We start from the raw sequence: 23308 nt of genomic DNA on the forward strand, positions 1-23308 counted from the left end.
CAAGAGCATTTCGTAGTGTACATCAGCCCCATGTCAAACAGGTGCCATGCTGTGTTCTGTATCTGCACAAAGGAGTTTATACACGGTAGAGCTGTACAGTATTAACATACGGGGAAGTAGATATGTCCCATTGCTCCTCCCAGGAGAAGCAAGCTCTCATGCACAACAGTAAATAGCAGGGTTTATTTACAGTCTGTGTCTGTACCTGACTGCACCGTGAGCAACATCCAGCTCTGGGGCTGTTTCCAGCCTCCAGGTGTGCCCGGGGAGTCAGGCTCCATGGGGAGCTGAGGATTTCGCTCTGGTACTACCAGAACTGGTCAGGGTGCAGCCCTGATGCTGTCTAGTGCAAACCAGGCGTACCCTGCGCCCTCGCTCCTGGGCAGGGGGTGGTAAGGAGCGCCTGCAGATTCCCCTGGGGCTCTAGGCAGCGCGTTTCCTGCTCCGCGGGCCTCAGGAGGGCTCCTGCCGAGCTCTGCAGAGGGTATCCAGGCCAGCCTACGTGAGTCAAAGGCGAGTGAATCACCAGGAGCCCTGAGCCTTTGCTCGCCCGCCTGGTGCAGCTGAGTCAGTGGCCAAGTGGTGCTGAGTTCCCGGTGCCTGCCGGAGCCAGGCCGGGTGGCACGAGCACAGCCTAGCAGGGAAGCAAGGCACGAGTATCTCTGTGAAGGTGCTTTGTCCATCTCGCCCTGGAAAAGGCAGGCCAGGCTCTGTTGGACTCCGGTATGTGGAGTTTTTTTCCCTGCATGGATTATTTTGACACCTCTCTCCTGCAAAGTGCGAGGCTAAGCACAGAAACCGAACTCTAGCAATGAAATATCTGAGGTTTAATTAAGGCCATCCGCTCTAAGCATCCCCCTTTTAGCATCACAATCCTCGGAGAGCCGTTGTGAGATGCCACGTTAACATCTGATTTGCTGCCAGAGCCTAGGCCACGCAGGTTTAAGTGCAGGGTGTGATGTAGGGCTTTATGGCAGGCTGTTTTAATAGGGTTCAGCTAAACTAGGTCTCGCTATCTGTCTATATGTGGAAATCAGGTCGGGTTTATCCCGCTAATGTCGCTAAAAGCACGCACAGGACTTGGCGGGCAGGAGGCTGCGTGTGCAGGGGACCGGGCAGCCGCACGGTGGAGCTGCCAGCTCGGCTCTGCTGAGGTCGTGTTTGCAGAACTGCTGCTGGGACTTGGAGGGGATCCTGACTTCCCGAGGGGATCCTGACCTCCCGAGGGGATCCTGACTTCCCAAAGGGAGCCTGACCTCCCGAAGGGAGCCCGTCGGCCTGGCCGCAGCACGCGCTTCTGAGATGCTCTGAGCTGGGTAGGAAAGGGTGGCAGAGCTGGGCAGTAAATCTGCTGCGTGGGGCAGGATGAGAGCACCCCGCTCTCAACGGGCCTGCCCCCGGGACTTGGGGAACTGCTGGTGGTGTCAGCCCTTTGCTGAAACTGCATCCCATCCCGCTGGGGGCAGCGTGATTGTAGCCCAGCAGCAGAAGGCACCTGGCTTCGGGCATGGCCACAGGGACTCCTAGCAAGGCATCCTGCGTGGGATCCCGCTCCTGGTTGTTGTGCTGCGTTTACCACCCCAGAGCTGGGTGCCTGCCCTGGCTCTGCCCATTTTCCAGCCTGACCTGCTGCTGTCGCAGTGAAACCCAGGCCTGGCTACGTAATCTTTAAATCCCAGAGCTGTTTCAAGCCTGCCCTTCCACTGTGAAAGAGTAACAGGAGAACTGAAATGCGTTCCTGAATGTTTGTGCCAGAGCGAGGAGAACCATGCAGGGCTGTCAGCCTGGAGGAACAGAGGAGCCTGCTTCCAGCCTCCGTGGGGCGAGCACCCCTTCCTGCTCTCTTCCAGGGGGATGGAGGAGCAGGAAAGCTCCTGAGAAGGATGACACAGGCTGTAAGGTGAGGTTTGGGCGATGGATCGGGAATGGTGCTCCCAGCTGGTGCAGTGGGGAGAAGCGTGCACCGCCTCCGTGTGTCCTTCCATCCACTGCAGCGCAGGGCAAGGCGTTGAAAAGCAAATCGAGGGCAGTTGTGGAGTCCTAGTCCTCCCTCGTGCACTCCGGGCTCCACGAGGTCAGCCTTAGCTCGCGGGCGCAGCTCCAGTTGCTGCAGAGAGCCCCTTGTACCACCAGAACTAAGAAGAAGAGGAGCTGGAGATGACTTTCTTTGCTATTTCCATGTCTGACTTGGCGACCAGAAACCGCAGCTTCTTCCCTCCGGAGCGGATGAGGTCCACTGCACTGCAGAGAGCGGCAAGGAGAGATGAACGTTGGTTCCCTGGGGGCCCAGCCACAGGCCAACAGCCCCCAGAGCCTGCGGGTTCACGGGCTGTGTGCTGAACCAGCAGGGCTCCGTCCCCTTCGTCCACCTCGATGACAGCAGCAGCCACGCCGGGCGGCTCTTCTCCCCATGCCAAACACCCCCAGCTCCTGCTCTGTGCCTGCTCGGTGTTACAAGCAGGGCCTGAATCCCTCCTGCAGTTCGCTTTACGGAGAGCCTGGCCTTCACGCAAGCACTGCCAGGACGAGGAAAAATGATCCCAGAGCAGCTCTGCCCCGAGGCACTAACAGCAAGGTGGGTGCGAGCTGCCTACCCTGCAGCCTGGGAAAGGATGCCCAGGGTGGGCTGCAGCTGGAGCAGCTGAGGATTGCTGAGACCCACCTCTGGGGTCGGCTTTATTTCCAGAACATGCCCCAGGCATTTTCTCCCTGCTCCCTCTCCCAAACTTCCCCCTATTTCCCCACGTCCTGTGCAGGCAACCTCACCTCTGGTAGTCCGCCCCAATGAGGCTGGTGCCGTTGACAGCCAGGATGCGGTCCCCGATGGAGAGCCTGCCGTCGGCGGCCGCGGGGCTGTCCTCTATCAGGGTGCGGATGTAGATGCCGGGAGAGGTGAGAGGCGTGTGCTGTTGGGGGGAAAGGCAGCGAGCGTCTGGCTGGGCAATCTTTTCTGGCTCAATTAGCGTGAAGCATCGTTAACCTGGAGCTGGGCTGGGAGCCGTTCTCTCCCGGCTATCCCAGGGCTCGGTGACGCCCTGTTTCCTACTGACTAACAAACACACGGCCGTGAAAGGCAGCCTTAGTAAGATGCTCCGCTGCGCTAAGCCAGATTGTGTGCCAGAAGGGGGGGGAGCAGTGAGCACAGTGGCTGACGGAGCGCTGCTTGGCACCCCGTGAGCCCCTGGACCCCGCCGGCGTAGGCAGGGCAGGTCCCCCCCTGTGCTTGCTTCACCACAAACTGAAGGGCATAGGAAAGACCTCGCCTGAGTCATTTCCCTTCCACAGCAGCACTGAGCTCTTTGCTCTCGCCAGCTGCAGAACAGCTGTGATGGACCTGGCACGCGGCAACGCAGCAGCGGGGATCCACTGGAGGTTGCTCCATGCCTCATTTTCCCCGATAAAAGCTCCTTGGCTCCGTGCAAAGCCGTCGCCTCCCTCGAGGTGCAAACCATTCCCTCCCACGTGTCCCAGGGCAGCTCTCTGCAGAGCCGTGGCACCGTCCCGCGGCCGGCAGGAACTCACCAAGCCGTCGATCAGCCCCATCCCCAGCCCCAGGGGCCCTCTCTCCAGCTCCACCACGAAGACGTAGCAGAAGTCATCGGTGGCAGAGCTGCGGCTGGAGGATTCCGGCGTGGGGTAGTCGTAGGGGGTCGGCGAGCAGCCTGGCAGCGGGGACACCGGGTTATTATCGCTCTGCCATCCCCCAGACTCGGCCTTATAACTTCTCCCACCCCCTAAAACCCCATCAAAGCCGACCTGGGGTGGCCCCAGGGCTGGCTCCCTGCCGGGGCAGGTGCAGGCTGAGATGCTCGATGTGCCCCCCTGCCCTGACCAAGCACCAAAAATCCCCCTAAAAACCGTGTGTGTGCAGGAAAAGGGCAGCAAAGGTGGCCTCATGGGCTCTGTCCCCCCTCCTGCACCCCCCCAAGGGCAGCACCAGCCTTCGGTACCTTCAGGGGTGCTGCTTTTGGTGCCGTTCATCCCGTTCCTCCGCGGGTCCTGCAGAGCCTTGCCGGTGCCCTGCGGGGACTCCGGGCTGGCGGAGTCGAAGTTCAGGGGGGTGGTGGGGGGCGTCAGCAGGCAGGAGGGGGCCGGGGGGGCCGGGCCCCTGCCCAGCTGCAGCTGCTGGAGCTTCTCCTGGAGCTGCGGCTCGCCGGCGGGGTGCTGCCGGGGGCAGCCGTTGGCAGCCAGGGCGGGCAGGGGGCTCCCGTCCGCCTCCGGCTCGGTGCAGCCCCCCGGGGAGCAGCAGCCCCCCGGGGTGACCGTGCTGCTCCCCGGGGCTGCCACCAGGCTCACATTCTCTTCCAGGACTTCTGGTGTAGCGCGTGGCTCTTTCTTAAAAAAGAGAAAAAAAAATACCCAAAACACACTCTACGGGATCATGGGCGGGTGGGTGTTGTACCCCCGCCATCCCCTGGGCTTTGTGCGCATCGTGGCTGTCGGCCCCATCCGAAACCTGAGCGATTTGGCCGCTGCTGGTGCCTGCCCTGGCTTCTCACAGCTCTCACCCTGCAGCTTTGTGGCCACAACTTACCCTTAGCGTTTTTTTTTTTTGTGAAAGGCTGCCTGCCTACGTGGGGACAGACAGGGTCACATCTGGGGAGAAGGGGAGCGCTGCCTGCAAATACCCCCGTCCTCCACTCTCCCTGCTACTGGGACCACTGGAAGGAGCTGTCCTGTGCTGTCCTGTCCTGTGCTGTCCCCTCTCCGCACCCCGCAGGGGGGGATTAGCAGCACTAATCCTCCCAGCAGCTCTGCACGCTGAGCTCCCCCCACCAGGGCATCGCCTCCCTCCCCAGCAGCTCCGGGATGCAGGCTGAGAGTTCAGGTCCGGGCTCGGAGGGGGCTCAGCACCCTCCCACCCCCCCTGAAAACAGCCCCTCCGTGGGGCGCGGGGGCCAAGGCTACCTTTGGGGGTGCTGAGCCTGGCCCTTCCCCACCCTGGGGGCTCTTGCTCTGCAGGCTCCAGAGGAAGTGGCGGATGTAGAGGAGGTGCCGGTAGATGTTGTCGTCCAACGTCTCCACCTCCAGGTCCACCTTGAAGCCCCCGCTGGGCAGGATGATGGGCGGGTGGTTGTCGAAGGACTCCAGCATCCCCTCTGAAAGGCAGCGGGAGGGACGCGAGCATCGGCAGGCTGCTCCTGCTCCTGGCCCCGGCCCCTTTGGGTCTCCCCAGCCAGGATTGGGGCCACGGGGCAGCAGCAGCATCCCTCGTTTGGGAGCGCAGAAGTGGCCCCACACCACTCTAAGTGCACTCAGCATCCTTTGTCATATCCCAGCGTCACGGGACCGAGGTTATTCCTGATCACTGCTGCTACCTGCAGGAGCCCCAGGGAGGGGAAGGGCATCTCCTGCTCGGTTTGTTCGTAAAAACCTCGCAGGGATCCTGGGGGCACCAAGACCCCAGTGACCGCAGCAGCACCGAGCACAAAACCAGGGGCTCACCGTGCTGGAAGGCGGTCGCGCTCTCCTCCTCGCCGGGCTGCCACGCCGCGACGAAGCCCACGTCCATCACCGCCTGGCACTGGCTCAGCACCCGGTGGAGCTGCGCGGGGCTCAGCGCCGGGAACTCGGCTCGCAGGGCCGGCCAGCTCATCTGGGCGAGGAGACAGCACGCGGGGCGAGTGGCATCGCATCGCCCCCTGCCCAACCCGTCGCGGTCAGAGCCCCCCGTCACCCACCTGCAGCAGCTGGGAGCCGGGCATGGCCAGCAGGTTGGCCACGCTGGCCAGCTTGGCGAAGAACTGCTGGGCCAGCTGCTCGAAGCCGGCGCCGCGCAGCCACTCGAGGAGCAGCCGCACGCTGGCTCGCAGCTTCACCCCCTGCGACCAGTGGAAGCAGCCGAGAGAGGAGCCTGCAAGGCAGAGCAGTGCCCCGTCAGCATGGGTTTGGGGGAACAGACCCCCCCCCCTCCTTCAGCCGGAGCCCCCAGCCCCTTGCCGAGGGGCAGAGCCAGACTAATGCCCCCAATTAATGCCCCCAGGTTGACGTCCCGCATGTCCCATGGCTGTGACTCACGGTGGCACTAATAGGGCTGGGGCAAGGAGCCAGCTCTGCCATCCGGCAGCGCTGCTGCGATAATTAGGGCTAACGAGCACCGTCTTGCTCCTCAATTACAAAGCAGGCTGCGGTGGTTCTTTAGTAAGCAGCCCTCCGTGGAGCAAACTGCTTCCAGCCACCTCTGTCCGGACTCAAAGGGACGAGACTAGGGTTAAACCCCTCCTGGGAACGGGGAGCTGGAGGGGGCAGCTGTGTGTGTGCAAGGGGGACGGGGAGCTTTGCCTGGGGACAGCTCAGCGTGAGCCTGGTAGTGGATGGGCACCGCAAAAGCCAACCCCATGTGAGAAGTGACCTAAGAGGGATGCTGAGGATGGAGAGCCTGAGGAAGCAAAGGCGCGGGTGCTCAGCTGCTGGATTTGTGCTTGGTGTCCCCATAACCATGCTGGAACCTGCCCATCCCCAGCCCCCTCTCTCCTGGACCTCTCTCAGGAGGAACTGGAACGGACTGGGGCGAGGGCTGGGTGAGGGAGGACTGGGAGGAGGAGGAGGAGGACTGACCCTTGTCCAGGAGCTGGTTGAAGAGCAGCGTGTTGGAGAAGAAGAAGAGGTAGGCGAACATCTGGGAGGTGATCTCGGGGTGCACTTCGTACTGGCGGAGCAGGTCCAGCACAGCCTGGTAGGTCAGCACCACCCTGCGCAGCTCCTCGGGCAGCGGCGGGGACGCCCGCCAGCCCTCCCGGCCCTCGTTCTGGAAGGGGTTGCACTCGAGCAGGGCCGGCAGCGACACGTACAGACACTGCACGGGAGGCAGAAGGAGCTGAGAGCTGACAGCAGGACCACGCTCCTTTGTGTGTTTGTTTGTTTTAGCAGGAGCCCGGCCGGGCGTGCAGCATCCAACACCCGTCAGTGCTGGGGCTGAGAGCGAGGCGAGGACGGAGCAGCGCAGGAGCATCCCCTGGGTCCCCGCGGGCCGTGTCCCGCACACAGCTGCCTTTCTCCTGCCTCACACTGCCCGCTCTGTTCCCTGCTCCCCCGCGGTGCCGCCCGGTCCAACGGTGACAGCCCAGGGGCCCCTTTCCCTCCTGCCCTGAATCGCACCATTATGCCGGGGCTGGCCGCCGCGCCGGGCAGCGGCCGGAGCCAAGCGAGCTCTTCCCCAAACACCTCCTCCCCAGCAGGGAAACGAGCCGCGGTAATTCCACACTTTTCCTGGGCCGCAACCAAAAATCGGGGCACTGCAGCCCGAAGGAAAGCACCTCGGTGCTACTCGAGCCTAAAGGCTCCTGCGAGCGCTGCTGGGGATGCCAGCGATGGCCACGGGGAGCTGCTGCCCTCCCGGGGGGTGCCTACCTTGGAGATGTAGTAGACGCACTGCTGGAAGGTGTACATGATCACCTCTTCCAGCACCGTCATCGCCTCCTCGCTGGCTGTGATGGTCGAGGAGAACAGAGACTCCTTGGAGCCTGGGGGACGGAGGGGAAAATGTGGGAGCAAAGGGGAAAATTTGGAAACAAAGCTGGCTGGGCTGTCTGTGGAGCTGGTCCCCAGCACGAGATCGCCACCGCCGGCTCCAAGTGGGTGCAGAAACCCCCAGCTCCCCTTGCATCCCAACCCCAGGGCTGCCTGATGCTTGCACACCCAAAATTGTTCTGGCAGCTATTTTGAGGGTGGAAATCAAGATGCTGCCCTCTTCCTGGCTCGCTTTGGGGCTGTTTCTTTCCATCGGCTCAGCCCTTCCCTGCTCAGCGGAGCCTGGAGAACCGAGCGGCTGAGCAGGGCAGCCCTCGTTCACAGCTCCCCAAATTCCCCCAGCGTGGGGGTTATCCGTGCTCCTGGGCACGGTGCAAGGCTGCAGATCACCCTCGTGTGCTGCGGGTGAGGCTTGCAGGAGGCTAAAGGAGCCTCACGGAGCACCAAGAGCTGCTTACAGCCGGGGGTCAGAGGGATAAAGTCGCTCCCAGGCGGTGGAAGCGGCCGTGCGGGGTGAGCAGCAGCCCCGAGCCCCCCACCTTTGACGTCCAGCTCCTCCTCCATGCTCTGGATGTAGGTGGGCGACTTCTGCTGGACGAAGTAGAGGACCTCGATGGCGTTGGACATCCAGAAGAGGATGTGCTGCAGGTCCGGCAGCAGGTCCGCGATGCCGAAGCGGGACAGGGCGGCGGGGTCCTGGCTGGGGAGACACAGCGGGCGTTACAGCTGCTGCCCCCCAGCTCGTGGCTGGGGGCTTCTTGGGGTGAAAGCAGCCAAAAAAGCAGCCCTCGGGATGAGTCCAGAGACCTTTTTGCTCGCTGAGCCCAGCACCCTGCTTAGGAAAACCTTTGCACACACCAATCTGGTGGCTCTGTGGGATGGCAAAGGGGGACCTGGTGTTTTTGGGGCACCCCCCAGCACTGGCCCAGCTCAACTGCAGGAAGCGCCCGTGGCTGAGGAAGGTTTCTCTTTCCCCGAGAAATATGCGCTGCGCCTGCCAGCTCTGGACGGTTAAACCCGGCCTGCCCATGCTGGGCCGTTCAAAAATAAAACAAAACAAATAAAAAGCATCTGGGAAGTTTCTCAACGGCTGAACCACTTTTTCCTGCTATAGTAAAGGCCATCCCAGCTGTGTCCCCAGGGAATTTGGGTCCTGTTTGGGTGAGGTCCTGAGCGGGAGAAGTCCCAGGGCTGCCGTGGGTCCTGTCCCCGTCCCCCCCCAAGCTTTCCCAGCCCCACATGTTCCCAAGCAGGGGCTTTGCAGGCACCATGGCAAAAGGACCAGAGAGCCAAATATGTGGGATTTAGCAAGAAAACGCAGCGTGCAGCAGTGCTGGCAGGCTGGGCGGGCACCGGGGTGGTTACACCGGGCTGCGGAGGGAGAACTGGGCTGAATTCCCCCTGTTTTGGGGCAGAGCCAGGAGGGGAGGTGGGTGGCACTTACTGCTGGGACTGCTTCTCAGCCAGCTCCCGCGTCCGCTCCTGGGCAGGGAGAGAAGGAGAAAGCACGAGTGATGACCTGGGGATGGGGCCGGCGGGGGGAGCATCCCCCTGACCGCATCAGGGGCATCGGCCGCACGTGGGGACCAGGGTGGGGAAGCCCAGGGGGGGTTCCCCACTGCCCCCACCCCTCCACCCCCCCGGCGACTGACCCACACCGTCCTCTGGATCATTTTGGCCGCTTTGAGCAGCAGCTGCCCGAAGTCTCCGGGCTCGAAGCTGGTGGCCGAGTGCTGGATGCAGAGGCAGAGCAGGAAGGCGGGGGTCAGCTTGTGGTCGTCCCCCCCCGGCTCGATCAGGGTCACGATGCGCCGCAGCAGCACGTCCTCGGCCGCCGGCTCGAACTCCAGCAGCAGCTTTCTGCGGGGAGCCCTGGGGCCGCCGGTGGGCGAAGGGCCCCGTTTTTTGGAAGGAGCCCCCGAAAAACCCCGTTCCTTCAGCAGGCTGCCGCACGCCCCGCAGACGGGGGGGCCCTCGGGGTGCAGCGCCCGCAGCCGCAGCAGGGTCTGCGCCGGCAGAGGCTGAGCCTTCATGGGGTCCTTGTAGAGGAGCAGGTAGTAGAGGCCGAGGGACAGCAGGTCCCCGTGCCGCAGCACGGCCGTCCGGGCCACCTGGCAGAAGTTGACGGAGACGCCGGCGCCGGCGCTGGGCTCCAGCACCAGCTGCTCCTCGGAGCGGTGCCGGGATGCTCGGAGCTTCCTGATGGTGCAGTGCAGGGGCAGGATGTCCGGGGCTGACAGGCTGATGCTGGGCTTGCTCGCCTGCGTCCTCTGGCCCACCGTGTGCTGCTCGCGGTTCAGCAGGTACACCAGGCTGTCCTGCCGAGCGGGGACACGCGGCGTGAGCGGGGGGGGGGGGCTGTGCACAGTGTGCCGCAACCCCCCCCGGCTGCCCGCACCTCGCGGCAGCAGAACCACTTTTCTCTCTTTATTTTCCTTGCCCCAGCAGGGGCTGCACCGTCAGCAGCCCGTCCAGCACGAGAAGCGCGGGTGGTGCAGCCAGGACGTGCGCGCACCCCTTAACTCCTGCACCCCGACGTGCATTTCTTTGGCAGCACCAAAGACAAACAAGCGCTCGGCGCTGAGCCCAGCGAGCGGGGCTGCTTCGGGCACGCTGCCACGTGGGCGCAGGAGCTTTGTGCATGCGATAAATGGGGCAGCTCTGGGGAGGGGCAGGAGGAGCCCTCCATCCACATCCCACCCGCGTGCCCCTGGGCCAGCTGCGCCCTCCCAGCCCCTGCCCTGCCCGCGGCAGTGCACAGAACTGCCCCGTGCCTCAGTTTCCCCGTGTGTTTAATGGGCTTGCAGCAGACAGAAGAGAGCTGCAGCGCCGAGGCGGAGCTGGAAATCTCGGACTAGCCAGATATTCAGCCCGGACAAAGTAGCCATTAATCAAAAGAGTTGTCCCAGTCCTTTCCAGTTCTCCCAGTGCCTCCCGGGCTGGGGAGCAGAGGCACCCAGACGTGCTGTCTCATCGCTGCCTCTCGTTATGTTTGCCAGTAACGAGGCAGCCAGACGGGGCCGGGGCAGCTCCCAGCCCTCGTCCTGCAGAACCGGGTCTGCCTCACGCCGGGGCAGGGATGCAGCTTCAGGGCTTTCCCCGTGGCTCCACAGCCAGATCCCCCCCAAAAAATCTCAACCCATCTGCGCGCTTTGAGGTGTGCAGGACAGATCGCACACCCCAGACTTACACAGCTCATTTCCTTACGGCTGCCCTTTCCACCCACCCCATAACCACCCCCCCAGCAGCTCCAGCCATGCAAGCAGCTCCCCATCCCCGCGGATTTAGGAGCGTGGATGGGCGCCATAAAAGCAAAGGGGGTGGTGGGGGGGGAGAAAATAAATGCCGGGGCGGTGAGCAGGAAGGCTTGCGCGGTGCTTACATGCTGCTGGCTGTAGCCCTGCAGGAGCAGGAGGTGCGGGGACTGGTAGAGGGAGTACCGCATGCTGCTCCCGCTCCGCTCCTCCGCCGCGGGCCCCCGCGGGCCGGCCGGACCCCGCAGGCTGTCGGGCAAGGTGGAGCAGTGCCTGCGGAGCTGCTCCTCGTCCCGCGACGCCGGGCGGCCCAGGCTGCTCTCGCTGAGGCTGCGTCGCAGGGCCGGGGGGGTGCTGAGCCTCTTAGCCCCCGCCAGCACCCGCATGGCCCCCCTGGCCCGGTGCCGCTGCAGTTTCCGCGCTTGGGCGTTGATGCCTGCGGGAGGAGAAGCCCTAACGCTGTCCCAGCAGCAGCCCGGGTGCCGCAGCATGGTGCCAGAGGGATGCGGTGGAGCTGCTGGGAGCCCTGGGGGGCGCAGCTGGAGAGCGACCCCCCCACCGCCCCCCCAAAGGGCTGGCATCCCCCTGCCCACCCCGTGTCCAACCCCAACTGCAGGGCGCCAGTGTGGGGAGTTTTGTGCCCCCCCCCCTTCCCTCCCCATCACCAAAAAGAGGGACCCCCAGCCCATCCCAAAACCCCCGCTGACCGTGGGGCAGCCAGGGAGGGGTTCGGCATCCCCCATGCTGCCAGGGTTGGAGGGGGGGGGGGAAGACTGTGCTAAAAGGGAATCTCTAAAATCTCAATCTTTAAAAAAAAAAAGAAAAAATAGAGCCTGGATGCTGCCTCCTGGCTCGTAGCAGTCACTGGGCAGCAGAGAGTGGGGGCTGCAGGGAGCCCCCCCAGGCAGGCAGGGAGCTGCAGCGGAGCCTGCCCGCTCGCCTGCCGCAGGAGCGAGCTGTAATTAACGTCTCCCAGGCATCAATTCGGGCAGCGCTGTCTGCAGGACGAATGAATAAGTCAGGCCTGGCCCAGCCACTGGAGCAGCGGCGTCCCCAGCGTGGGGGCTCCCTCGGGACCCCCCCACCCCCATCCCCCAGGCTGCCAGCCTGGGCTCCAGCAGCGACAAGAAGAAGTTGTGGGGTCGGCGGCCGGCTCCGTACCTCTGGTGGGCAGCCTCCCGGGAGCAGGGCGCTGGCATTCGGGGCTGGCCGAGGAGGAGGATGAAGAGGGAAAAGCCTGAAGGCTCTGCCTGCGGGAGCCGTGCTGCGGCAGCGTCGGTGCAGCACCGAGCCAGAGCCCTGCCTGCAGCTCCGCTGCTCCGGCCACGCACAGAGAGAAGGCTTTTGGGGACGGACGGTGGGATTTGGGGACAGACAGAGGGATTTGGGGACGGCCGAGTGGATAGCCGGGCTCCTGGGGCTGCTTAAAGGGACGCTGACAAGGTTCAGCCCCCCCAAAAAAAAACATCATCTGCCTTATTTGGTGAGGAACGGGCTGCCGGTACCGAAATACATTTTTTTGTTTGTTTGTTTTAAGTCGAGCGCTCCTTTGCTGGGAAAATGATGGGGATGGGGATAGGGGGGTGGGAGAGGGAGAAAATAGCCCCTGCTGCTTACATGCCTTGGGATTCGGGCAGGGCCCCATCCTGCATTACGGGTCCCATCACCCCTTATGGGTCCCATCCTGCACTACGGGTCCCATCCCACATCACGGGGCCGCAGCAGCGCCTCTGCCCCACCTGCACCCCGCGGATGTGAAATTTGGGGGTGCAACAAGCGTGCCCGGGTACCGGCAGAGCCAAGGCACTGAGGACACCCGTGGCCATCCCCAGGAGTCTGCAGGAGGCCACGGCTCACCCCACAGCCTCTGCCCGAGCCCAAGAGGGGCCGGATCCTGCCGGGCGGCACCAACTCCGGCTCCTCGCCCCGGGAGGCACCGGGAGCTGCGGGGCCTGGGGTCCCCCCCCGCCCACAGGGGCACGCCATCGCCGCTCCCTTATCTGGGGGGAAGGAAGCTTCTGTATTTACTTTGTGTAGGAAAACCACGGAGGAAAAAGCTGCTTTTGCACTGCCGGCAGAGCCCCCGGCACCGGCTCCCCGCTAACCCCGGGGCTGCACTGGAAAGATAAACACGGCTCTTTTCCTGAGCGTAACAAACTCCGTCTACAAACCAGGTTATTTTGTTTTATTTTCAGTCCTCTAGTGCTGTTTTCTCCTCGCCAGCATTTGCAGGTGATCCCACCCAAAAAGTCGCGCAAGCGTCGCCAAGCTGCTGCCTCCAAACCCCTCCTGCATCCTGGGGGAAAACCTGCGGGTTTTGGTGCTCGAGAGCCTGGCTGGGGCCTGCCCCTTTTTCAGCCTGGGAAAGAGGGGTCCCTGTTCCTGGCTACGTAAATCAGTCAATAAATAAATAACTTTGTGGGACCCAGGCATGATTTGTTCCCGGGGAAGCCGCCACGAGCTCGGGACATGGAGCAAAACGGGGCGGTTTTGGTGAAGCTGAGCGCTGCGCCCCGGTTTGTGGGTGCTCCCCCAAGCACCCCACAAGTACTCCCTATTTGCTGCCTCGTTGCTCCCCAAAAGTTGAGGGGCCGGGGATCTCGGGGGGGGGGAGAGGGGGAGGCCGTCAGCCTCGTTTAGCACAGAGGTGCTCCACCTGCTCCGCTCATTAGTGGCGTGAGGAGCGAGCACCTTCCTCCCCACCGGGAAGCAGCTAATAAACCAATTAGGATAACGGATAACTGAGCAGATAAAACTCTTAAGCCAGGTGCTGACAGGTCACAGATGGGTGCAGGGCCTTTCCCCAGGCCCCTGGCTCAGCAGCGGGGCAGGCTGCAATGCGCCATCCCTGCGTGACACCGGTGGTGCCCTGCGTGGGGGAGGGCTCTGTGGGTATTTCCCTGGGGGTCTCGCTTTGCAGCACCCCCGTGCTTTTCTCCTAGGCCACCCCAAGCCAAAACCCCCTTTATTTTTGCACAGAAGCCGCGTTTTCCACCCCAGCGCCCTGCTGCCCTAGGCAGGCAGCTGGTGCTCAGCTTGTGGCAAGGGGACCTTGAGGCTGGTGGGGGTGACCCTGGTGGGTGGCACTCATGGTCCCCAATCACACCAGGACCTTTATTTCTTTTTGAGGCACTGCTGGAAGCAGGTGGTTTGTTCCCCCTTACCCCAGCAGCCCATGGATGGGGTGGAGAAGTGTCCCTGTGTGATGTCCCTTGGGGCAGTGCCACTGGTGTGGGATGGGAGTGGTGGCAGAGCCCCAGTGATGCTGAAAGAAACGGCTGCAGCAGTGGGATTTTAACAGGTAAGTCTGTACAGCAACTGCCTACATAGCTCTGGGTGTTGGGTGGTTGGTTTGTTTTTTGGTAGGTTTTTTTTTTTTTTTCAACTGCGGAAAATGCCTCAGGGTTTGAAACCCACAACCCTGCCGAGACAAAAGATGTATTTCTGTACACCAGAAATATAACCTCGTATTCCCAGATGCAGGGCGTGTAATGAGGTTGGGCACCACTCCTCCGTGCATGGGGAGCCCGGGCAGCACAGAGCCTCTCCCGTGGCCGAGCGGGGGCCACAACCTCCCTGCGGTGCCCAGCTCGAGGTGTGAGCGCTGCTGCCCCGTGTCCCAGCTGGGGAACTGGGCACCAAGGCTTGGTGGCACCTCGGGCTCAGTCAGGGACCCTCTGAAGAGCTGCAGCACAGCTCTCCCACCGCTTGCAGCTACGTCTGACTGTAGCTCTTGCACTTAGATCTTGCCCTCTTTTTCTATTTAAAAATTATTTTTTTTTTGTCACCGCTCTTCTGAAGCACTTAACGTCTCCAACCCCAGCTGGAGAAGAAAACCACATCCACCTCTGCAGCTTTATCCTTGACCCCAAGGCGAGTGGCAGCTGCCCCTTTCTCTCTGTGCATCGTGCAAGCCGGGAGCAGTTCTCCAGCATCCCTTCCCTGCCCCAGGTGGACGCAGCAAGCGATGGAGGGGTGAGGAGGGGGCTCTGGCCAGCGGGCACGTGCATTACAATGAGGGCTGGGGGCTGCTATTCCTTCCTCCCCATCATATATACCTTCCCCTGGGGTACGGGGGAACCTGGACTGAAAAGCAAGTGAGTTACAGCAACGGGGCCCCAGCAGGGTCTGCATTCAGCCTGCCCAGGCTTGTGGTTCGGCTGTCCTGTTTGCTCTTAAAAGGGGGAGTTAAAATGTATTGGGACTTGCTTGAGGACTGCCAAAAAATGTGAAAGGTGATCCTTAAAGCTGCCCCTACCCGTGCAGGGGAAGCTGGTTCCTGCTGCATGGGGGAGCTGGGTTTCTTTAAATCCGGGGGGAGCCCGGGAGCCGAGCTCTCTCCCTAAATTTGCTGCTGGCGGTTTCCTTCACGCTGTGTGCGTGGGCTCCTTACAGCAGATGGAAAAGGAGCCCTGGGGGGGGGGGGGGGGGGTTCAAACCAGGCTCTTCTCCCATCTGCAGGTGGGGAGAGGCTTGGTTTCCCCCTTCCCAAGCACCAGGGGTAATCCTGCAGCATCGCTCGGTTCCTACAGGCGTGAGGAACTGCTCGTGCCCACCCCTGTGGCACCCTGCCTGGCAAAGCCACCTGGCCAGCACCTCCTGAGACCGACCAGAGCCCGTTGCCTCCAGGTCAGGCCCATGGAGGGCCCCGTGCAATTAAAAACCTGATGTAAACCTTCCCGTCCTCATCCTCGTGGGCTCGTAGCTGAGGGCAGGGGGAGGAAAACTTGGTTCCTTTGCGCTCAGGCCCCGGACAAACCTGTCGGTTTCTTGTGATAGCTGTCATGGTGAGGGGTGGCAGGGGGAGATGAGGCACCTCTGGGGGGGGCTCTGCTGTCCTATATCACTCTCTCTTCATTATCTTCTCATTTAGCTTAATTCCTCCCACACCAGCTGGGGTGAATATTTTCAGGTCACAGGTCCCGAATTTCCTCGCAGACCGCCAAGTACCAATGCTACCGAGAGCGCTGCAGCCAAAACACAGCTCCTGTCCCACCCGGTGCCAGCACCACCCCCTGCACCCCGAAGCCCCCGGTGCGCCCGCTGACCTGCCGTGGTGGTGTCCACGTCCCTGGCCGCCATCTCCTCCACCTCCGCCCGCCTGCGCAGCTCCAGCCGCCGCGAGAAGCCCTCCCTGGGCTTCCAGAGGTCCTGGATGAGCAGCGGCTTCTCGTGGTCCCCGAGGACCCTGAGCCCCTCGGTGTGCCACCGCTTCTCGGGGCCCTCGAACCTGCCGATGACATCGCACAGCGCGTAGTGCCCGGCGCCCAGCTGGCTCAGCCCGTAGCGCTCCAGGGCCTCCTTCACCAGCTCCCGTGCGCCCGAGCTGCCCGTGGCCAGCACGCTCTTGTAGTTGGTGCCCGCGCAGATGTTGCCCCCGAAAATCTTCAGGACGCCCGGGGCGGAGAGCTGGGTGGAGAGCTCGGCCGGGTCGTCCCCGCCGGCTGCGGGGGAAGCCGAGGTGGGGCTCCGGTCCTTGTAGCTCAGCGTGCGCTGCAGGACCTGGGACAGGAGGCGGCTCTGGCGCTTCAGCCGGTTCTTGGACGGCGGAGCCATGGTGGAGGAGGATCCGTAAAACATGGTGCGGGAGGTCGTCATGGGACGCGGCTGCGTGGGGATGAGGAAAAGGGGGAAAAAAGGGGGGAAAAAGAAATTAGGGGTCTGGAAAAAGGGAGAAATTAGGGGGTCTGGAGGGCTGATGTGCGGCAGGTAGGAGCGAGCAGCCACCTCCCGTGCTGGAGCCCCCTCCGAGTGGGGAAAAGGCCGGCAGGGAGTGAGTTCAATTTCCCCTATGCAGCCCAGAACACCAGCAACCGAGCTCAGCCAGGCTCCTCAGCATCCCCACGGTTACCGCAGGATGGCTTTGTCCCTGAAAAGTTAATTTCCATCACGCATATTAAGAGGTCCCTCTTGCTAAGCCAGGACGTGCTTATCTGCAGCGGGACTCGGCAGAGCCCAGCCTGGTTAGGAGCCAACACTTCGGGAGTCACTTTCTCTAATGAGTTTACGGAGCAATCCCGTTTTTTTTTTTTTTAGAGGTGAAACAGAAAGCTCAAGTGCAAATTGAATTAGTCTGAGGTCACTGCTAAATGCTTTTGCTCGCCGAGAGGCACCGTGTGAAAATGGGCTTTAATTAGCCTTTCTAAAAACATCCTTACTCCAGCAAATCTTTTGGCTGCTGCTGGTTTGCAGAGGACGTTAAAGCACACGGCGACATCGCCGACCGCGGTGCCTGAAATGTGAATTTGTCGTCTGCTTCCACCGGAGGGGAAAGGAAAAAAAGCCCATGCACACCATAAAAACCCTCCACCTGAAAACAACAGCCGGTTCCCTGGAGCAAGCCCGCGGTGGAGCAGCCAGCTGGACTTTTTCTTGCTTGATGTCCCCGCCAACATCTGGGGCCAGCTCTGAAATCGCATCCTGGATGCAAAACCACCCGGTGCTTGCACGGCGCTGATAATGCAACCGGCTGCATCCCAAACCGCTGCTGGGAGCGCTCCAGGAGGAATTTATGCCTCTCTGCCTCGGACAGGACAGGGATTTCCCTCACCTCTGGCCTCATAACGGGCTGCCCTGCTGGGAGGTGTTTGTGCCCGAGATGTGCACAGCTGCTATCGGCCCCCATGCATGGGCAGGGATTTGATTCGGACCTCCAAAATGTGCCACTGACGCTGTGTTCAGCACGATTTGGCCACTCATGGCCACGGAGGTGTGGGATGCAGCTCTGCATCTGCAGCACAATCTTGCCCAAGCAGGATCTGGCCGCGCAGCAGCCCCAGCGCTATCAGGCAGAGCGATGCTGGCCCTGGACAGCCTCCAAGCCACCATCTAATTCGGGAAGAGAAAGCATCCCTGCTGCTAATGAAAGAGGTCACCTTCTCACCCAGAAGCAGCCTTGCTGCTGTGCACAGATGATTTCTGCAGGGTGTAAACCTTCCTGTTCCAGGGTCAGGGGCGCTTTGAATGCTGCGGATGGGGAAACTGAGGCACTGGCAAGCGCCACAACCCCAGGATGAGCCGCTGTCACCCCTCTCCCACCCAGGGATATCCCAGTGCCATGAGGACTGTGAAAACGCTCAGGTTTGTGCTTTTTACAGCCCTGTGTCTCTGAACAAGAGGTGCTGGAGCTCCAGAGAGGGGCAGGAGATGGTGGCCGCGTCCCTGGTACTCTGCTGCCGCCTGGGTCATGGAAGCTGGGGTGAGAACTCTACCAAGCAGGCAGGGCTGTGACATGATATTAGTGCTTGCACCCTGCCCTCGGGGCTGAGTATTGGCCCCAACAGCCTCAGTGGGACTTGCTGGGTTTGGGAAGGCTGTTCCTGCCTTCCCAGTGAGGAAACTGAGGCAGAGATGGGACTGAAGCTGCAGCTCCCCTTAACCCAGGAGCTGCTCCTGCCCAGGCTGTCCCTACATGTGCCCATACGACACCTCCTGGGGTGGCCCTGACCTGGGGAGCAGGGCGGCATGCCCCCACACCCCCCCAACCATTGCACTTGGGAGCCACTTCCCCAGGCTGTTAGCACAGCTCGGGCAGAGGAAACGTACCCCGGCATCCCAACAAGGCCCTGCCATAAAAGATGCTAAAGCAAGAACTTTGTCGTCAAACCACCGCTTTTCCCTGTGTATCCCAAGGGTCCTGCTTCATCCACGCCTCCTTTCCAGAGCCCCCACCCCACACAAAGCCCCCCCTTACCTTGCCATCCTTCTCACACCCCGCCTGTCCTTCCATCCATCCCCCTCCTCAGCGTGGGCCTTCCCCCAGCGCGCATCGTCCTGCGGGCGTCCTGCGAGAGGAAGAGGAGGAGCGGTCCCGGGAGGAAAGGGAGAGAGAAAAAGAGGGAAAAGAGACATTATCAGAAAGAGGAGACGGGACCAGCACCAAGGCCACGACCCCCAGCTCCCCCTCCCATGCCCAGGCGGGGACACCAGGCTGGGGACCCCCGCCTTCACGGGAGGACGTCGCATCCTGCACCAGCTCCTTCCCCCAGCTGCTGGGATGGATGCTCACCAGGATTTATTCTTCCTGGATGGTTTGCTGAGCACCAAGCACCGTCCCCTCGCCCTCCTTATCGTGAATCTGCAGGAACGGGACCGGGGGTAACAAAAACTGGACGGCAGAAGCAGCACCTGCCAAGGGCCTGTGCCGATTTCACGGGCGTTTCTTGGAAAGAGGCAGCAGGGCACGAGACAGGCTCTTCTCTGCGTGATTAAAGACCGAAGCACCGCCTAATTAATTCACCTAACGAAGGCCTGGGAGCGGGCTCAGCCCAGCCCCTGCGGCCAGCCCCACGCGGGGGCTATGGAGGGAACTTTCTGCCAGGCAGAGAGGTGCTGAGCCCCCCGCCGCCGCCTCTCGCGGATGCTTCTGTGATTAATCGCTCCCGCTGCTTCAATATTTATGCCTGACGTCCGGTTCGGCTGCCAGACATTGATTCTCGTCGTGCTTTGCGCTGCTCAATTAACAAGCTTTCGGCTATCGTGTGTTTTCTCCTCCGCGAGAGCATTTAGATGCTTTGATCGAGCTCCCTGCCCCCTTGATTTTATTGAGAAGTGGCCCGAAGGGGTGCTGTGCTCATCTCCTGCTGCAAGGCTCTCTCTGCAGCCCCTCCGTCCCTCCCGAGGGGTCTGGCATCTCCCCACTGGGAAGCAGGAGGTGGTTTTGGCTGCCACAAACCCGAGCGCAGATCTGGTGGTGCCAGAGCAGAACATACTCGTACTGAAAATTACTGTTGTTTTTTTTTGGTTTTTTTTTTTTTTGGACTAAAACTTCCATTAATCTGAAAATTTTCATTTCCAGCTAAAATCCAGACAGACACACGGTCCCCCAGCAGCTCCTGCTGGATGGGGTCGTGACGGAGAACCCCGGCTCAGCCTCTCCCAGCATTGAAACCGGCTCCTGCTGACCGCGGTGCGTGCTCAATTCGTCGCCCAGATTAGGGACAGGAAAACGTGTAAAACTCCAGTTATTGGTTTTGGGCACAAAAAAAGATTTCCATTTTCCGCCCGCCTTTAATTAGGATGCTTTTCGCTCGCCCAGTTCGCAGCCCCTATTTGTCCAAGCCATTAACACCGCGCTGCTCTGTGCGAGCCGCAGGCTTTTCCAGAAATCAGTTCCATCTCCTTCCCGATTAGTGATAAAGGCACTGGAACACCGAGGGCGTGCTACCAGCTAGCAGTGCCCGGCAGTGATAATCTCCTCTGATAACTGCCTTTGAAATGGATCGGGTTTATTTAATACAGGCTTTCTTGATGCTGTGTAATGCCAGCTCTAAATACTGGACTGATTTTTTTTTTTTAATACTGCAGAGTGCAGATTTCTACAAGAATATCACATCACATAACTCAAACGCTTCGCAGGAGCGTGGTACATCCAGAGAGTCACTTCTCTTGTCAGAGAATGAAATCGTTTCCACTCGCCAGGAGTTATTTTCCATGCGGCCGCGTTGGGTGGCAGGAATTTCTTCCTGGTGCTCAAGTCTTTAATCAATCAAAGCCCGAGCCAGGTTTCTCCTCCTCCTCCTCCTCCTCGGGGGGATGATATCAAGCCAATCAACCTGTAGCTACCAGGTCATCTTACTGCCTCCTGGGAAGAGCAGCAGCACCATTAAAGCACTTTTTAATCTCCTGGAATTTCCCCAGGGCTAGTCCCAAGGCAGAGGCAGCTCCGCACGGCTGTGCCTGCGTGTGCACGGCGTGGACGGGCAGCGAGATTTCAGCTGTGGCCATCCCAGAACAGCAACCAGAAAAGCTATTTGCTCAGATCCCTATTTGAAAATTTTCCTTTTTTTTTTTTTTTTAACGGAAACCGCTCGGATTCGCAGCCTTGGTATAATGGAAACGACCGCAGCTCGGATGCTGCCAGCGGAGGGAGAGGCCGCCCCGGCACTGCAATGTGGAACAAATTATAACTCGGAGAGCGAAGGAAATGAGAACACCCTGGCCTCAGCCGCGTTGGCGTGCGCTGCTCGGCTGCAAAACCTGCCCTCTGCAGATCCCTTCGCTACAGCCCGATCCCTCTGTAGCCCTTCCCGAAGCAACCTGCGCACCCGCTCCCCCCAAAAAAACTGGACCACAGCTCTGCTCCGCCGCCCGGCCCTTTGTTGCGTGAGCTTTATCTGGCTAATGTGGGGACAGGCCGGGGGCTGATCGTGTCAGTGCCAGCCTCGCTGCTGTCTTTAGCCGGATCAGAGCGGGTAAACTCCTTATTGTGTTATTATTAGCAGCAGCAGCACCACAGTTGTGCCCTGGACCCCCCGGCCCAGAGGCTGCTCCAGCAGGATATCGAGGCAGACCTGGCCCTGCAAAGATTAACTAACAGGTTTTTTTTTTCCCAAAGCCAGCAAGGGTTTCACAAACAGATTGTAACGATTTGAGACCTAACTCTGCTAGGACAACAGGAGGCCTTTTAGCAGGGTTTATTTCTTTCTTGCCTTTTTTTTCTTTTTTTTCCTAATCATTATTTTGCAGGTCTTTTGAGCTGCCAGCGTGCACCAGCTCTCCAGTCGAGCGCAAGTACAGATGCCAGCCCTCTGCCCATGCAGCTCTATTCACACGCACGCACAAGAAATGTTTTACAAAATACATTTGCTTTCTGCTGCCTCCTGAGCAGCCGAGCCTCGGTAGGCTGCCTAATTACGAGATCTTAGCAATAATTTATTTTTTTTTTCCCGGTGATAATTAACTGATCCTGGAGAGAACCAAAAATAAGCGATTCCCAAGCAAGTAGCAAACTCCCCGGAGTTTTCCCTGCTAAAGTTGCAACTGAGCAAGAAACTGCTCCGGCCTCGCGGGGACGTGGCTGACCCCAAAACCTCTCTGCCAAGGATGCCACGGCAGCACCGAGCAGCCAAAGGCGGGTGAAGCGGCACCCATAGGTGCACGCATGGGGGCAACAGTGGTGGGACACCAAGCAGCGAGCCCCCGAGGTGCGTGCAATGGGGGAAGGACCCCAAAGGGCACAGCGAGGGGAGGCAGATCCCATGGGGGTGCAATGGGGCAGGGTTCCCGTGGGGCAGGTGGGGGGATGAGGGTGCCAAGGGGGGATGTTAGGACAAGGGCCAGGCACGGTGTCTCCTGGCAGTGCCCTCCCCGAGGCCGGAGAGGTGCGCAGGGCAGCTCTGGTCTCCAGTGGCAACCAGACAAGCCTCAACTCTCCGCCGGGTTCCTCCTGCCTCCGCTTCCACAGGCGACAAACCCAAACAGCCCCCTCCGAGCAGGCAGGGAGGGGTTGGGGAGGTTTTGGGGGGGGCCCCACCAGGTGCATCCCGCGGTGCAAAGCGAGGGGCTCTGCGCCTGTGCGCAGCGTGCGTGCCAGGAGGTGCTACCCCCAAAATAAAGATTACTAAATAAAAGGGGGGGGGGGGATAAAAACGGGAAAAAAAAAGAGAATTAAAAAATAAAGGGGATAAAAAATTTTAAAAGGGAAATTAAAAACAAAAAGGAAGAAAAAAGGGGGAAATAAATGAAAAACAGGGAAAAAAATAAAAATTAGAATAAAAAATGAAAAAGGGGGTAAATAAAAAATGAAAAAAGGAAAATAAATGAAAAAGGGAAATAAAAAAATTAAAAAGGGCGGAAATAAAAATGAAAAAAGAGGGCAATACATGAAAAAGGGGGAAATAAAAATGGAAAAAGGGGGATTTTTTAATTTAATTTTTTTTTTTTAGAGGGGGAAATAACAACCCAAACCCGAGGGACACCGCCTGTCCCCCCCCCCCCCCCTCCCCGCGCCCCCCCGGCAGGTACTCACCCGGAGCTCGGCGCGGCCCCGGCGGCTGCAGCGCCCGGAGCCGCCGGGGCTGTGCGGGGCCGTGCGGGGCCGTGCGGCCGCTGGGGCGGAGCGGAGGGTGCGGAGCGGAGCGGGGGGTGCGGAGCGGCCCCGCGGCGCCACCCCGCGGCCTCCGCGCAGCGCCCAGCGCCCCGCAGCATCCCCCGGTGCGGCGGGGGGGCGGGCGGCGGCGTCTGGGGGGGGCCCGAAGTGGTTCGTTTTTGGGGGGGGGGGGGCTCGGAGGAGGGGAAAAGAAAAGGAAAAGGAAAAGGAAAGAAAAAAGAGAAAAAGGAAAAGGAAAAGAAAAAGAAAAAGGAAAAGAAAAGAAAAAGGAAAAAAAAAAAAGAGGAAAAGAAAAGAAAAGAAAAGAAAAGAAAAGAAAAGAAAAGAAAAGAAAAGAAAAGAAAAGAAAAGAAAAGAAAAGAAAAAAGAAAAGAAAAGAAAAGAAAAGAAAAGAAAAGAAAAGAAAAGAAAAGAAAAGAAAAGAAAAGAAATTGAATAAATAAATAAATTAAAAGTAAAATAATATCATATAAAACAAAACAAAGTAAACCAACACAAAATAAAATAATAGAACAAAATAAAGTAAAAGTAAAATAAAGTAAAAAAAGGTAAAACAAAATAAAATAAAACAAAGTAAAATAAAATAAAATAAAATAAAATAAAACAAAACAAAACAAAATAAAACAAAACAAAATAAAATAAAGTAAAATAAAATAGCCAAAAAGCAAAGCTCCCAGCTCAAAACCGACTCACCGAGCCCCGGGGAAGGGCGGGCAGCAGCTGGCAGGCAGGATTTGTAGCTGCACCTCCCTGC

At 59.9% G+C, this 23308-nt stretch overlaps 1 protein-coding gene and 1 long non-coding RNA gene across 7 annotated transcripts; one reads left to right on the forward strand and one right to left on the reverse strand.

The window, feature by feature from the left end:
• Positions 1-37: 37 nt before the first annotated feature.
• RADIL (Rap associating with DIL domain) lies at positions 38-22567 on the reverse strand. Of its 4 annotated transcripts, XM_080556893.1 has the most exons (16): positions 22474-22567; positions 18418-18508; positions 15773-16331; positions 10853-11160; positions 9123-9788; positions 8915-8952; positions 8010-8170; positions 7351-7463; positions 6559-6796; positions 5682-5854; positions 5446-5596; positions 4909-5099; positions 3951-4335; positions 3523-3662; positions 2767-2906; positions 38-2241 (listed from the first exon to the last, which is right to left on the reverse strand). In XM_080556893.1, the coding sequence occupies exons 2-16, from the start codon at positions 18451-18453 to the stop codon at positions 2136-2138; spliced, it is 3405 nt and encodes a 1134-aa protein (XP_080413019.1). In that variant the 5' UTR covers positions 18454-18508; positions 22474-22567; the 3' UTR covers positions 38-2135. The 4 variants fall into 4 exon arrangements, with proteins under 4 accessions (XP_080413019.1, XP_080413020.1, XP_080413018.1 ...); XM_080556894.1 differs by lacking the exon at positions 22474-22567 and having other exon boundaries at positions 9129-9788; positions 18418-22454; XM_080556892.1 differs by lacking the exon at positions 22474-22567 and having other exon boundaries at positions 18418-22454.
• LOC308178358 lies at positions 13482-15757 on the forward strand. 3 transcript variants are annotated; one of them, XR_013939692.1, is made up of 4 exons: positions 13482-13612; positions 13854-14025; positions 14526-14699; positions 15618-15757. It is a non-coding gene; the product is annotated as an uncharacterized lncRNA (long non-coding RNA). The 3 variants fall into 3 exon arrangements; XR_013939693.1 differs by having other exon boundaries at positions 13482-14025; positions 15598-15736; XR_013939694.1 differs by having other exon boundaries at positions 13484-14025.
• Positions 22568-23308: the final 741 nt, after the last annotated feature.

Source organism: Anser brachyrhynchus (assembly GCF_964034855.1).
Source record: "Anser brachyrhynchus genome assembly, chromosome: 15".
NCBI lineage: Eukaryota > Metazoa > Chordata > Aves > Anseriformes > Anatidae > Anser > Anser brachyrhynchus.